The sequence below is a fragment of the Typopeltis vanoorti genome, chromosome 10 (genome assembly GCF_054136105.1).
Source record: "Typopeltis vanoorti isolate ZY-2024b chromosome 10, IOZ_Tvanoo_1.0, whole genome shotgun sequence".
NCBI lineage: Eukaryota > Metazoa > Arthropoda > Arachnida > Uropygi > Thelyphonidae > Typopeltis > Typopeltis vanoorti.
The window spans coordinates 50,141,055-50,156,053 of NC_143558.1; the positions used below are offsets into that span (position 1 = coordinate 50,141,055).

Consider the following 14,999-nt stretch of genomic DNA (forward strand, 5'->3'; position numbering starts at 1 on the left):
TCTGTACTTGAAGAGGATGCTGGAGCACAACTACTTAAAGCTCTTTTTATGAAGGACTTCTTATAGCCATTGGATATGAAGGAGGAATTAACATACTGTAATTCTTTTTGTAAAAGTTCTTCTGAAGAACAAAAGGAGTGGGCTCTATGAACTAGTGTTTTTATAGTACCTGCCTTTTGGCTGGGATGACGATGCGATTCAGCATGGATGTACTGGCCTGTATGAGTCTCTTTCCTATAGACTGTGAATTGTAGATAACCATCTGGTTGGCGAAGAATCAAGAGGGCTAGAAATGCTAACTGCTTATTTACTTCTACTTCTAGGTGAATTGGATCCTTGGATGAAGTGCATTAATTTTTGAGAGACACAGTTGTAGTTCTTCTGAAGTGCCCTTCCATATGGCAAAATTTCCTCCAAACATTGTCAAATTATTTGAATTTGTATATAAAGTCCAGTTATTTTTCCTTCAAAAACCAGTTATACCAACAAATCAAAGGGACAGCAATGGGTAATACAATATCTCCTGCTATTGCCAACTACTTCATGGAGCATTTCGAACAGTGTATCTTTGACAACATTACACCCAGACCTAATATTTGGTTCAGAAACGTGGATGACATTTTTGCCATATGGAAGGGCACCTCAGAAGAACTACAACTGTTTCTCTCAAAAATTAATGCACTTCATCCAAGGATCCAGTTCACCTAGAAGTAGAAGTAAATAAGCAGTTAGCATTTCTAGCCCTCTTGATTCTTCGCCAACCAGATGGTTATCTACAATTCACAGTCTATAGGAAAGAGACTCATACAGGCCAGTACATCCATGCTGAATCGCATCGTCATCCCAGCCAAAAGGCAGGTACTATAAAAACACTAGTTCATAGAGCCCACTCCTTTTGTTCTTCAGAAGAACTTTTACAAAAAGAATTACAGTATGTTAATTCCTCCTTCATATCCAATGGCTATAAGAAGTCCTTCATAAAAAGAGCTTTAAGTAGTTGTGCTCCAGCATCCTCTTCAAGTACAGAAGAACCTACACGTATACCTATCCCCTATGTACAAGGGGTTAGTGAACGCATAGCTAAGGTGCTAAAACCACTAAATATCTGTGTGGCTTTTCGACCCATCAGAAAAATCTCCACCTTCCTAATGTCTCCGAAGGACAAGCTCCCAGATCTCAGCTATCCAAGTGTCTACCAGATTCCCTGCTCATGTGGATTATCATATTTTGGACAAACAGGAAGATCTGCTCAGGTCCGGTTAGCAGAACACCAGTCGTACATCCAGTACCTTGAACCCGAACAGTCTGGAATTGCAGAACATGCCATCGACATGAGCAGGGAATCTGGTAGACACCTGGATAGCTGAGATCTGGGAGCTTGTCCTTCGGAGACATTAGGAAAGTGGAGATTTTTCTGATGGGTTGAAAAGCCAACATCGGATCTGTTTAGGTTAGAAAACCCTAACCTAAACAGATCCAATGGTCTACGTCTTTCCCCCTTGTGGGAGATAGTACTTTATAAAGCAGCAAATCTTTCCTAACATATAATTGTATACACATATATATATATATATATATATTAAAAAAACAAAGAAAGAAAAAGGGAGAAAATTTTTTTTAAAATTATGATAATTAAATAATTATTATTTAATAATTAAATCTAAATAATTAAAAAATAAATAAATAATAATAATAATTAAATAAATTTAGGAAATTTAACCTTTGCTACTTAGATGGCGCTTTGTTAATATAACAGTTATTGTTTAATTAGCCTTGTACCTGTACTGATGATGCCTGTGATACTCAGGTGAAAATTCTACGAATAAAGAATAATTGACGTGAGTTAATTCCATTATTATAATAGTTAGTAATATGTCTACTCAAGGTATTTCCTTACTGAAACTTATATCCTCCTACGTCTCGAGGAACACCAAAGAGACATTGCGTATAAAAGAACTGGAGCTAGTTCCCTCTCAAGCCAGATCCTGTTTTCGGTTAACACAAATGAAGGCCGCCAACATAAGATAAACTCGACAACAACTTCAAACCTGCACATATGCCACGACGAGGTAGAACATCGCATAATCAAGTCTAAAGAGATTGTCATGGACCATCTTCATATAAACAGTAACCTCAGCTATAATTTGCCTTACTCTTTTAGCTCTGTTGTCAGATATTGGCACACTCATGAAATCACATGGGCACAGGTTTCTAGCAATAGAACTTTAACATGGACTGTAGCTCCAGTTCAAAATAACTATAGTTTAGAGTCGATTTTATAATTTTATAATTTATGGTTTTATAGTGACTCACTGTTTCTTTACAGTGTTTTTTATTGGCTTTCTATGTTCTATCACTCCTGAAGACATCAGCAACCATGATGAAACATGTTGCGCATTTTAATAAATTTCATTATTTATTCTAATTCTTGGATCTCAGTCAGTATATAAAAAGCATGAATATACAGGGTGTTCGGGATAAATTTGACAGTTTCGTAAGGAAAAAGAAAATCTTCTTTGTATTTATTAAATTTAATGAATTGACAAAAAAACATTACAGGCAGAGTTAATTACAATACTATCAACAAGATTTACTCAAAATAACCACCATTAGCATCGATCACAGCTTCAATTCTGCTTCGGAACCTCGAACAAGCTGATGCTACAGTCTCCCTGGGAAGGGCCGCAAAAACTGTTTTAATTTTATCCATTAACTGGGCTTTTGTATTACTGTAAGTGCGATTGGTGTCTTTTTCAACTGCGCCCCATACAAAATAATCCATGGGGTTAAGGTCTGGGGAGTTTGGAGGCCAAACATTTGGACTGGTGAAGTCGTAGAAATTTTCAGACAACCATTTTTGACTTTTCCCAGAGGTGTGGCAAGGGGCTGAATCCTGCTGCCATACATACGGCCTACCATTGGCTACCCTTGTTATCCAGGGCTTGACTACAGTTAGCAACTCCACGAACAAAGCCCGAATTCCAATGCCAGGGTTCTTCAACACCTGTTCCTGCAGATTTGCGAGGAATTCTGCTGTACGAACGCAATCAGATCGTCTGCTAGGGATCTTTCTTCTTGCTACATCCTCGTAGTCACCATTGCAAGTCTCTAGTTCATGCCTGATTGTTTTTACTGTATTCAGGGAGCATTGGGCAGCAGTCGTAATATCCTTATTTTGATGGCGGGCACGAATCATCATGATACAAGTTATTCTCTTCCATGATTCAGGTGGGTTCCAGCTATCCATCCTTTCTGACATCTTGTATATGAATGAAGAAGGGTCCAAACTTTTAAATGAAGAGAAGTGTGTGTTAATACATGTAACTTACGGAAAAATATAATTAATTATAAATATGTCAAATTTATCCCGAACACCCTGTATATATATATATATATATATATATATATATATATAACTTATATACAGTTGCTAATAACAATCTCCCAGATTTTGGGCTTGGATATTCCATCAATGAGGTTGAGACAATGAAGGATGCTTTGACACTTTGTTTAAAAAGGTGTTTGATTTTGTAGTTGCTTCTGTGTATCAACTTAACGTTATTCCAAAAGATCTTATGGCTAATGCTATTAATACTATGTTCTCCATGGCCTGACTTCTATATCCTGACTTTTATTCAGTTTGATATAAGATTCCTGTTCAGAAAGTTTTAACACCTGACCTCCATGGACCAAAGGATCTTATGGCCAATGTTATTAGTACCATATTCTCCAAAGCCTCAAAGGACTCATTGCAGGAGCTCTACACTCTTCATGCGTGTAGAGCATGAGAGAGCTCATGCAAAAAAAAAGATCATCAAATCATGTCTTAAATCCATTCACAGTTTCTGCATTCACCACACTTTCTTGCAATGCATTCTACTCACCAATCACTCTCCATGCAAAGAACTTGCATACCTGCTCACACCCTCCTTATACAGCTTCAAGAAATGGCCTCTTGTTCTACCCTTGTCTCCCTCTACTCTATAAAAAATCTCCTCCACATTAATCTGGTAACAATCCTTCACCAACTTTTACATGTCAATCATATCTCTTCTCATTCTTCTATTCACAAAGCTCTGCGAGTTGCAATTAGAACCTTACACTTAGAACCTTACACTGATTTAGTGAACTTTCTTCAACACATCCTTATCCCCTTGAAAATCGGCAAAGAAATCTGTATACAGTAGTCCACCACATGCGGCCTAATCAAAGCCTTATACAAGGAAACCATAACCTCTTTGCTTCTACATGTCAGTGTCTTCCTCATTATTACAATAATCCATTGGAATATTCTTACAATTTTAGCAGTGTAACCCCTGAACTTTAAGTTTCTGTCTACCAACATTCCCAATCTCTTACCTCTTCAAAATTTCCCCATTAATTGTATAATCTGCATTCTTCATTTGCCTATATTTGCCAACCTTGCCTATGAAATTTCAGAACCTTGAACTTTGCAACATTAAACTGATAGCTCCACTCTTGCCTGCATACAGTCTATTGAGATCCTTCGGCAAGGCCACAACATTTGCTCTACTTCTCATAGTTCTTCCCAATAGAATTAATATACAAGTTAATATAATTGTCTGCGCGGTTAGCCTAGTGGCTATGCGCTTCACAACCATATGCCTGGGGAAGGAGTGTCCTAGGTTCGATTCCCGTCGGTGACGTGAGGAGCTGAAGGATCTTCCTCAGCCATAGCCAAGTTAGCCAGTCTTGGGCGTGGACAGCAGGGTTTTTTCCTCAGTTTATTCTGGGGTTTTTCATCCCGCAAAGCAGGCAAACTGGCCTTGAGAACGTAACACTACAGGCCATAGGATATACTGAGGCATAGGGCTGACCACCTTATCCTGTAAACGGATTGAGGTCCGATGATCAATGGACCCTCGACACCGCAAGGTAAAAGAGGGTATAAAGGAGATGAGATGAGACGAGTTAATATAATTCATTAATATACAAGTTAACGATAATGGTCACACAATAGATTCCTGTTGCACTCTATTATTGACTTGTACCTATTTAGGGATATACTTCGAATCCATGCCTTAAACCTTGCCTATATGAAAAATCTTATTCTGTGGTGCTGTAGCAAAGAATTAATTTTTATGGATAACAATGCTACACTAGCATCCAAGGATATTAATCGAATCGAGTGGCTAGCATGCTTCCCAGTCTCAACCCCACAGAACCCATTTGGGATGCCATATGGAGATGCATTGCTTCTGGAAATTCTCCTATAGAAAACAAACAAGGCCTTTTCCTTGTTCTGGAGGAGGAGGAGGCCAGTTTTCCTCAAGAACTCCTGAATCACTTGGTGCTAAGTATAGTACAACGTTATGAGAGCTGCATCGTGGTTCGGGGTGGGCATATGCCATACTGAAATGTCTCTCCACATAGTTTTCTATAAGCACTATACATTAATTCCTTAACTATTTCCTTAGGAGATTTGTAACTACTGCCAAAAACATATTGCAATTTAATTTGCACGAAATTGATAGCATTTTTTTTGTAATATAATTTATTATTATACTGCCAATAAATTTATGTTCACATTTGGCTGTAGTCATGATAATTTTTTCATATATATAGGTAAAAATGTAATACCAGTATATACAAGCAAAGTTAGTTAAATAAAACAGCCTTGCACTGTCACAAGTAAAACTTTTGTTGTTCTTTATACTGTATCTAAGTGTGCCATGTATTCTGGCACATGCAACATCTACATCCTCTCATTCAGAGTGCTTACATACTTATTAAATTTCTAGAATCTGAATAATTTTTTTAACTTTCTTTTTTCAGCCTGATCCAAACATACTGGAACTTGAATTACCAAATGGGCTAATTAAAGGCCATGCGTACAGTATTACAGGAGTTAGACTGGTAAGTTCAATACCTTAAAAAGAGAATCATTACATGAGAGTTTATGAAGGGAGAATTTTCACGAATTTCTTGTAGTCTTCATTTTTAAAATATTTTTTGTAACATATTTCTTAATATCTGTTTTTAAACTTGAGCTAGTCTAGTTCACCACTTAGGAAGTTTCTTATTCTGCTTAACACTGCTGTAGCCAGTTTGCACCCTTTGGGTGATGAAACATTTAAAGTATTCTTTTTAATGGATTCTCTGGGAATACTATTGGTTCTTTAACAAGCAATATATGTTGATTGGCTGTTGAACCAACTTGTTGCTAGAACTAGCTTGTCTATTGATAACCAAAGATATGCATTTGTTGAAACAACTATTATTTATACATTGCTGCAGTTGCACATATTCTTGAATACTTCAAACATGTTCAGCCAAGAATCTGCCAAGGACTGATAAAAAAAAAAAAAAAAAAAAAAAAACCTTTTTTTTTTTTTTTTTTTAATCAGTCCATTCAGATAGGTTATTTGATACATATTTGTATAAGTATTCGAGTTATATTCCATGTGATGAGAACTGTCCCTGCCTCTTTTTATGTACCGTAGTCTTAGCCTATATATGAGGTGATCAAAAAATTTTCTGATTGTATATTTTTTTCTGAGATGATGGCATTCACATTTGATGTATTGAAGGGGACATGGAACAGCAAGCTGTCCCCTTTGAAGATGCTCCCAAATTTTGAAAAATTTTTGCAAAGCCCTGCATTTTGCATCATTTCGCAAGTACATTTAGTCTTGTGATTTTATTTATTTATTATTATATTTTTATTTTATTTATTTTTTTAATTGTGATGATATCATTAAATCTTCTCTTTAGCACCATGTTGAGTTTTGCAAAAAAAGAAAAACATTGTATGGTGCTGGAAACAGCTATTCCATTTTTTTGACAGAAATTTTCTCCTTCAACTTATTCTGTTTTTTTTGTAACAGAATACAGAATGAGTTGAAACATTATTGTTGTGAAGAAACTGATTTTGAATATATCACTTCATCACATTTTCTACATATCTACATAATATCTATAAAGATATGTTGGTTCAGAATTTGACCCTTGGGAATAATCATCAGCACATATATTATAGCATATAAATATTATCAGCACTAAATTATCAGCACATATTATTACTGAATGAGTAATTATTATGGGTGACTTAAATTATCTGAATGTTGACTGAGTAACAGAGAAAATTCATGATATGAATGAAGGAGAATTTATTGAGCTGTTATGTGACAATTTTCTCAAGCATCATGTGAAAGAAGCAACTTGAGGACAAAGAATGTTAAGCTTGCTCATAGCATTAGAAGGTGCCTCAGTTAAGGATGTGGCTGTTTGGCCACATTTGGTGATAGTGATCATGCCGTACCTGAAAAGTAGCCAAATATATGGATGTTCCAATCAGAACAGGTTATATACTGAACTACAAATCTGGAAAGTATGACAGACACAAGAGAATACTATATTTGGTTCCATGGTATCAGTTGTTGAATGGGAAGGATATCTGCACTGCATTGAGAAGCTTTGAAAAGATGCTTAAATGATGCAGTATTTGAAGAATCAAAGCTGAGATGACTGAGGAACAGGAAGGTTTCAGGAGAGGTAAGGCACCAGAGATGAGATCCTTTGCCTTAGGCAGATGATGTATAGAAAGATGAATTGAGAAGTATAAGGAAAGAAAGAGATAAAAATAGGTATTTTTGCCTACATGAATCAGGTTAATTGATTCTATACCAGTTCTTACTGTGATTTCTTGTTCACTATGTGAGTTAACTATCATTCTGACAACTTGTTGAGGAAAGCCACTACTTCATTACCTCCCATAATTTCACACTACTGAATGCTGTCAAAAGCTTTTGAGTCCATTAATCATCACCAAAGAGAGTCTAAATTCTCTATATTTCTCGATCATCTGCCTAAAGCAAAGGATCTGATCTCTAGTACCGATGCCTTTTCTGAAACCTTCTTGTTCCTCAGTCATCTCAGCCTTGACTTTGGCCTGAGTCCTATTTAGAATAGCTTTTGGTAGAACTTTACTTGCATGAGAGATTAACTGAATAGTTCTATAGTTTCTTGTAGTCCTTCTCCAATATCTAGGCCATGCTACTCTTCCAAATGCTTACAATCAATCTTTAAAACTTTTTCATCTGTAGCCTTAATTACCTCCTTAGATTCCATTGGCATGTGAAGTGGAATCACAGCTGAAGTAATTAAGGCTGCATATATTGTTGCCACATATACTGATATTGCTGGGAAAAATTTATTAAGTGTAGCAATACATTCTGATTATTCTAAACAAACAAAAGAAAAAAGTTTGAGGGAAGCCTTAAGCTGTTTTTTGGTTGAAGAATTCTTTATTTATCATGTTTCCACTTCTTGTAGAAATAGATAATAGAAATGTTTTATTATTATTATTATGTGACACCTCCAGAGTCCAAAGACTCATCGAGGGAGCATACCTACTCTCTACAACTCTCTGTCTCCACCACCCAATCCACCAACTACAGCGAACCACCACTACCATCATCTACTGTCCACCACCACTACCATTAGTATTTTTTGTTTGTAAATTGTGTGTGTACTCAAGGCTGATTTGTCTGTATGTGGGATGAAAAACCTGAGTTCCCAGGAGAAAAACACTGCCACCTCCATATGAGATCAGCTAACTCACCTTCAAACTTAGACCTTTTCCAATCGAACGGTGCAATGTACCATCATTCTTCCAATTGCACTATGGAAGATTTAAAAATAACTTGGCAGTAGTGGGATTATTCTATTAAACATTGTATTATACATTTTTATTAAATGCCAGCCTGTTTGGCTGAGTGGTTAGCATATCCACTCTCCAGCCTGCGGGTTCGAATCCCTCCGCGGGCATGGATATTTGTGATTGTCTGTGGAAACACTAGTGGTGGTGAGTGGTAGATGGCATTGGTGTAGATGATGATGGTAGTTACGATTTGTTGTAGTTGGTGGATTGAGTGGTGGAGACAGAAAGTTGTAGAGTAGGTGCCCTCCCTCGATGAGTCCCTTGACTCGTCGAGGGAGGTAATTATTATTAACTGACACTCCCTGGAGGTATCAGGTAATAATAATAATAAATGATTTTTTTTAATTTCTGTTCTAAAATTGTAAGTATTATTATTATTTGTTTTTAATTTGAACTCCATTGAGCATCAAGACTCACTGTGAGAAGTCTGCTCAAGTTATCATTCTCTTGAATCTTTAAATTTAAGATTAATGCATCTTATTATAATATTTTTTATCATATTTTACTATATTATACTATAAACATAATACTATATACTATATTTTGCCCATATATAGTATTCTGTTATGTTTACACACACACACACACACACACACACACACACACACACACACACACACACACACACACACACACACACATACACACACACACATTTAATAAATATGTCTGGCCAAAAATTAAAACATAGAATGATAGATTTCTTTAAATTTAAAGAATTGTATAAATTGATCAGACAATAAAAGGTATGGTAGTTGAGTGATTTACTTTTAAAGTGCATAATTGTTTAAAAAAATAATTTGTTGAATTTGCTCAGGTCTGATTTTTAAAATTACAGGTTGAAATAAGTACTCCTCGTATTACAGGCAAAATACCACTGCTGAGGGTCAGAAATCCATGGGGTAATGAATGTGAGTGGAAAGGAGCATGGAGTGATAAGTGAGTGTTTCTGTAACAATAAAAATTATGAAAATAAAATAATATATATGAAATAGAGAACATAACCTGATTTTCACTCCCTTGCTCATACCTCCTTATACAGCTTCCAGAAATAACCTCTTGTTCTCCCAATGCTGTATGAAAAGCTTTTCAACATTAATACTTTAACAACAATTACCAACTTATACATCTCTATCATATCATCCCTCTTCCTCTTATCCACTAATTGCATATTCAACATTCCAGAGATCAGAAATTATTTTGGTCAATTGCCTCTGAACCCTTTCCATTATCTCTTCATCCTTTTGAAAAACCAGGTGTCCAAATCTGTGCACAGTAGTCCATATGTGGCCTAATCAAGGCTGTATACAATGGAACCAGAATCTCCTTACTTCTACAAGTCAGTGTCATCATATCAGAATGTCCCTGGCATCATATCAGAATTCGTTGTATTGTTCTCATAGTTTTGGCAGTGTGTCAATTGAATTTTAGATCTTGATCCACCATCACCCAAAGATCTGTTATTTCTTCTACCTGCAACAATATATCCCCTAAGAGTAAATTCTACATCCCATCTTTGTTTTCCAAATTTTAAAACCTTACATTTCGCAACATTTCGCCTTATTGTAATAAGTAAGTAGATTACTAAAACATTATTATTATTATTATTATTATTATTATTATTATGGGTATCTCCATGGAGCCCATAGACTCATCGCAGGAGACCCAAACTAGCAAAACAATATCTGTCGTATCTCTTCTTGAATTCATTTACAGATGAAGAACTCACAACTAAGTCAGGCAATGAATTCCACTCATTCACCACCCTCCAGGCAAAAAACCTTGTTCTCACACCCTTGTTAACCACACTCTTCTTTAATTTCCAGGGATGACCTCTTGTTCTTCCATCACTATCACACAGCTGAAACATTTCCCCTGCATCAATCCTATAAAAACCTTTCAGTAATTTAAATGTTTCTATCACATCCCCTCTTCTCTGCCTATCAACCAACCCCTGCAATCCACAAGCTCTCAATCTATCAATGTAGGGAGCATTTTTTACATCACTCACCAACTTAGTCACTCTTCTCTGAACCCTCTCCACAGCCTCCTCATCTCCAAGGAATTCAGGTGACCAGACCTGAGCACAGTAATCCAAATGTTGAAGTATCAACGCTTTATAAAGGGGAATAATAACCTCTTCATCTCTGGATGTCAGTGTGTTCCTCAACAACCAAGTAATCCTATGTGCAATCTTGCACACCCTAGCAATGTGTCCCCGTGAACTTCATCTCCCTATCTACCAACACCCCTAAGTCCCTAGCCTCATCAATCTCTTGGAGTACTGTTCCATCAATGTAGTACACAGCTGGTAATATTTTAAGTACTTCCACTCCAAAATGCATAACTTTACACTTTTCCACATTGAACTGACATCATTACTTTTTGCCCAGATCTCCGTTTAGCAAATCTGTACTGTCCGCCAAAGATAATACCACTATTTTCAACTCATTTCTAGATTCTGGTTCTCACTAGCCTCTCCAACACGTTCACCATAACACCTGACACAGATTGGTTCGTAATTTGATGCTTAAGTTCTGTTGCCTCCCTTATGAAGTAATACAATCTTCCCTTCCTTCCACTCCTTTTGAACTTGACTCCATGTCAAACCTATATTAAACAAACATGTCAAGGCAGATGTCATCCCATAGCACATTCTTTCAAAATATTATTATTAATATTATTTAGGCCTCCAAAGAGTCAAAAGACTCATCGCAGGAGGTCCTTCCTAGGAAACACAAGTCTATCAAGACTCAACGTGGGAAGTCTCTCATAGGAAATGCTATATGGCGATATATCATCAAATCTCATAGTCTTATTACCTTCAAGTTTGCTCGATTCCTCATATACCTTTTGCTCACTCACAGTCAGCTCTATTCATCGTTCCCTGCTCTCAAACTCTCCATTATGTCACATATACAAGGATGAATGACCTATATGAACTGCTCATTAAATATCTTAACTATATCCTCTGTAGCAGTTGTCCTTATACCATTTTCTCCAATGAATGCCATTCTACCATAATCATTTTTTTTTTTTTCTGGTTACATATCGAAAGAAGTCATGAGGTTTTTTTTTTTTTTTTTGCTTCATTACTTAACTGTTGTTCATACCACACTTTTGCTAACCTTACCAACTGACTCACTCCCCTTAAATGTTCTTGGTACTCCTCGTGAAATTGATGATTACTACCCATCTTACATTGCCTCTATAATACCTTCTTTCTTTATATTGTATACTTAATCTTTTCATACATCCATATCACACATAACCTTCTAACCCTTGGAATAAATTCAGATATTGCTTCTACTAGATAGTTCTTAAATAGCATCCAAGCAACTTCCACCTAACTCCCCATTCTATGCTACAGCAGCAATCTGTCTTCTGAGTTTCTCATAATTACTAGCCTTGTAGTTCAACATATACCCTTTCCTAGACAGAAGTACTCACTGGAATATGCTACATGGAACATTGGAAGCATAGCACATAAAGAAGAAAAATTAGATAAAATTTTAAATGACGAAAATATAGAAATTGCAGTTTTTACAGAAACAAACTTAAAGGAACAAAAGAAACAGCTAATTACAATATCATGTATAGTGGAATGAACAAACAAATACATGAAAAAGCTGGTTTAATGATTTGGATCCATAAATCAATTAAAGCAAAAATAACTCATTATATATACTGGAATGAAAGAATATTAGAAGTGTGATTAAAATTAAAAAGTTACAAAAAAAGGAAATGAAATGAACACAAGAGAAACTGAGGAAGTAAAAGAATGCAAAGATGTAGAAAAGTTATGTAAAAAAAAATGGAAATGAAACGAAAGCAAGAGAAACTGAGAGAGTAAAAGAATGTAAAGATGTAAAAGCGATAGTTACGGAAAAAGTTACAAAAAACAGAAATGCGAAAGTCAGAGAAACTAAAGGAGTGAAAGAATGCGAAGATGTGCAAGCAAAAGTTAGTGATAAGGGAGTGAAAGAACGTATCAATGAGAAAAAGGAAATAAAGTGTGGCTGAACAAGAGGTAGCAAGATAGAGAGTGGAATTGTCAGAATGAAAGATTTAATGAAACAGTTATTGGAAATGAAAAATGAAATGAAGGATATGTGGAGTGATGTTAGACATCTAGTGGAAACTAATGAAAGTGTGCAAGTGAACAGAATGAAAGAAAAAAGAGTAAAAGAAGTTACGAGTGATTCCAGGATAGTAGTATATGGAGACTCCATAATTAGAGGGCTGGTTACTGACAGAGTCCACAAAGTCTGCTATCCGGGTGGGAGAATGAGTACGATAATTAAGGCATAGGACATGAGGAAGAAACAAGAAAGACAGTTAGTTGTGATTGTAGGGACGAATGATCTAAGTGGACATAAGAAGGATGTGAGGACGAATAACAGGAGACTATTGAGAAGAGTGAAAGATAACAGTGTAGTAGGAAAGGTTGTGTGTTACCTAGATATGACGATGATGAGTTGTGACGGAGAGCCAAAATAATGAACGGTATGTAGCGGAGTTGTGTGAAAAGGGAATGGAGTTTGTGGATTTATGGCATGTGCTTGAGGGTAGAATGAAATTATACAGGCATGATGAGCTGTGTTTTATTTGATTTAATTTTATGTGCTGTAGAAAATGTTGCTGGATGGAAGTAGTGTGTGATGCATGTCAGAGATCAGAAGAAAGAGATGAAAGGAAAAATCAGGAGAATAGTACTGAAGAGACAGAAGTGGTTGGCAGTGGAACAGTAGTGTGAGAGAGGAAGAGATAACGGGAATACAAGAGGATCAGGAAAATGGGGGAAGCTTGGGTGGACAAGGAGTCATGGCATAGAGAGAGTGAATGTTGAAAGTGGCAGTGAATAGTGTATGAAGATGGAGTATATTGTGATGTGGGTGGAGAAGTTGAGACTGAACAGAAGTATGTGGTAAGCGGTGACAAAGGTGATTGGGCAGGTGTAGTGGGGAAATCACAACCAACACATGGCTTGGGTAGGACTGGCTATAGACCGAAAAATGAACTGCTGTGTTTGTTTACAAATGCCAGAAATATCAGGAATAAAGGGGATGAAATGGTTTCAGTGATTGAATTTATTTGCCCCCAAATCATTGGAATAAGTGAAACATGGTTGAATGAAGATGATATTGTAATGGGAATAGAAATGGAAGGGTATGGTTTTTTCGTGAGGATAGAAAGGGGAAGAAGGGAGGGGGGAGTGCTGCTGATGATAGCAGGGGAATTAAGTCCACATAAGGTAGATATGAAAGGGGGAAATAGTGGCAATGGTTATGAGGCAGTGTGGTGTTACGTGAAGGTTGAGAGGATGACGTATTTAATTGGATGTTGCTATAGGCCTGGGAATGTGGAAGGTGGTGATGAAGAAATGTATAAACAACTTGGATTAGTGATCAAAGAAAGAGTAATTATTATGGGTAATTTTAATTATAGTGGTATAGAATAAAATGAAGAGAGAGCATCTAGGAATAAGGAAAATAAATTTCTCGAGTTCTTAATAAATTTCTTTACTTGCTACCTGAGATAACTATCTCAGGTAGCAAGTAAAGAAGGGCACTCGAGGATCAAGAGTTCTAGATCTCATCATTTCATATTATATATCCGGAGTTGCGGTGAGGGTCCTGGAGAGATTGGTGAGAAGTAGGATACAGAAATGAGTTGATAACAGCAGTATTCTCTGTGGTTATTAGCATGGGTTTGTTAAGGGAAGATCATTTTTCACTAACTTACTTATGTACTATATCAAAGTGACAAATACCGTGGACAGAGGAGATGCATATACAGTGGTGTACTTGGATTTTGCAAAGGCTTTTGATAGACTGCCACACGAAAAGCTCTTAAATAAATTGAAACAGATGGGATTAGACAACAGACATATGAGTTGGATCAGTGGCTAGCTATCAGATGGGTATCAGGAAGTTGTATATTGGGGTGCAGTATCCCAAAAGAGGAATGTCACTAGTGGTGTACAGCAGGGGTCAGTTTTGGGGCCACTTTTGTTCAATTTGTATGTTAATGATATTGGGTTGGGTTTTACTAGTGATATCCAGCTGTTTACAGATGATGCAAAACTGAGGAAAGCAATGCAGAGTCAAGCAGATGTTATTGCCTTACAAGAGGACTTGAATAGATTGCAAGATTGGGCGGGTAAGTTGGAATTGTCAGTTCACTGTTGCAAAGTGTAAGGTTTTGAGATTTGGTAAGCAACAATGGGATGCAAAGTATACACTTGTTGGGAAAACTTGAACAGAAGTAGAGGAGATGAGGGTTCTAGGAGTGAATGGTGGACAAGGACCTGAAA

At 36.6% G+C, this 14,999-nt stretch overlaps 1 protein-coding gene across 1 annotated transcript in view; it reads left to right on the top strand.

The window, feature by feature from the left end:
- The window catches only part of LOC150102409 (calpain-B-like), a 913,019-nt gene that overhangs the window by 713,685 nt on the left and 184,335 nt on the right, over positions 1–14,999 (top strand). Inside the window, exons 9-10 of the mRNA XM_090399770.1 lie at positions 5,797–5,877; positions 9,522–9,622. Of these exons, the coding sequence (XP_090255896.1) occupies positions 5,797–5,877; positions 9,522–9,622 (182 nt within the window). The remainder of the gene's footprint in view (positions 1–5,796; positions 5,878–9,521; positions 9,623–14,999) is intronic.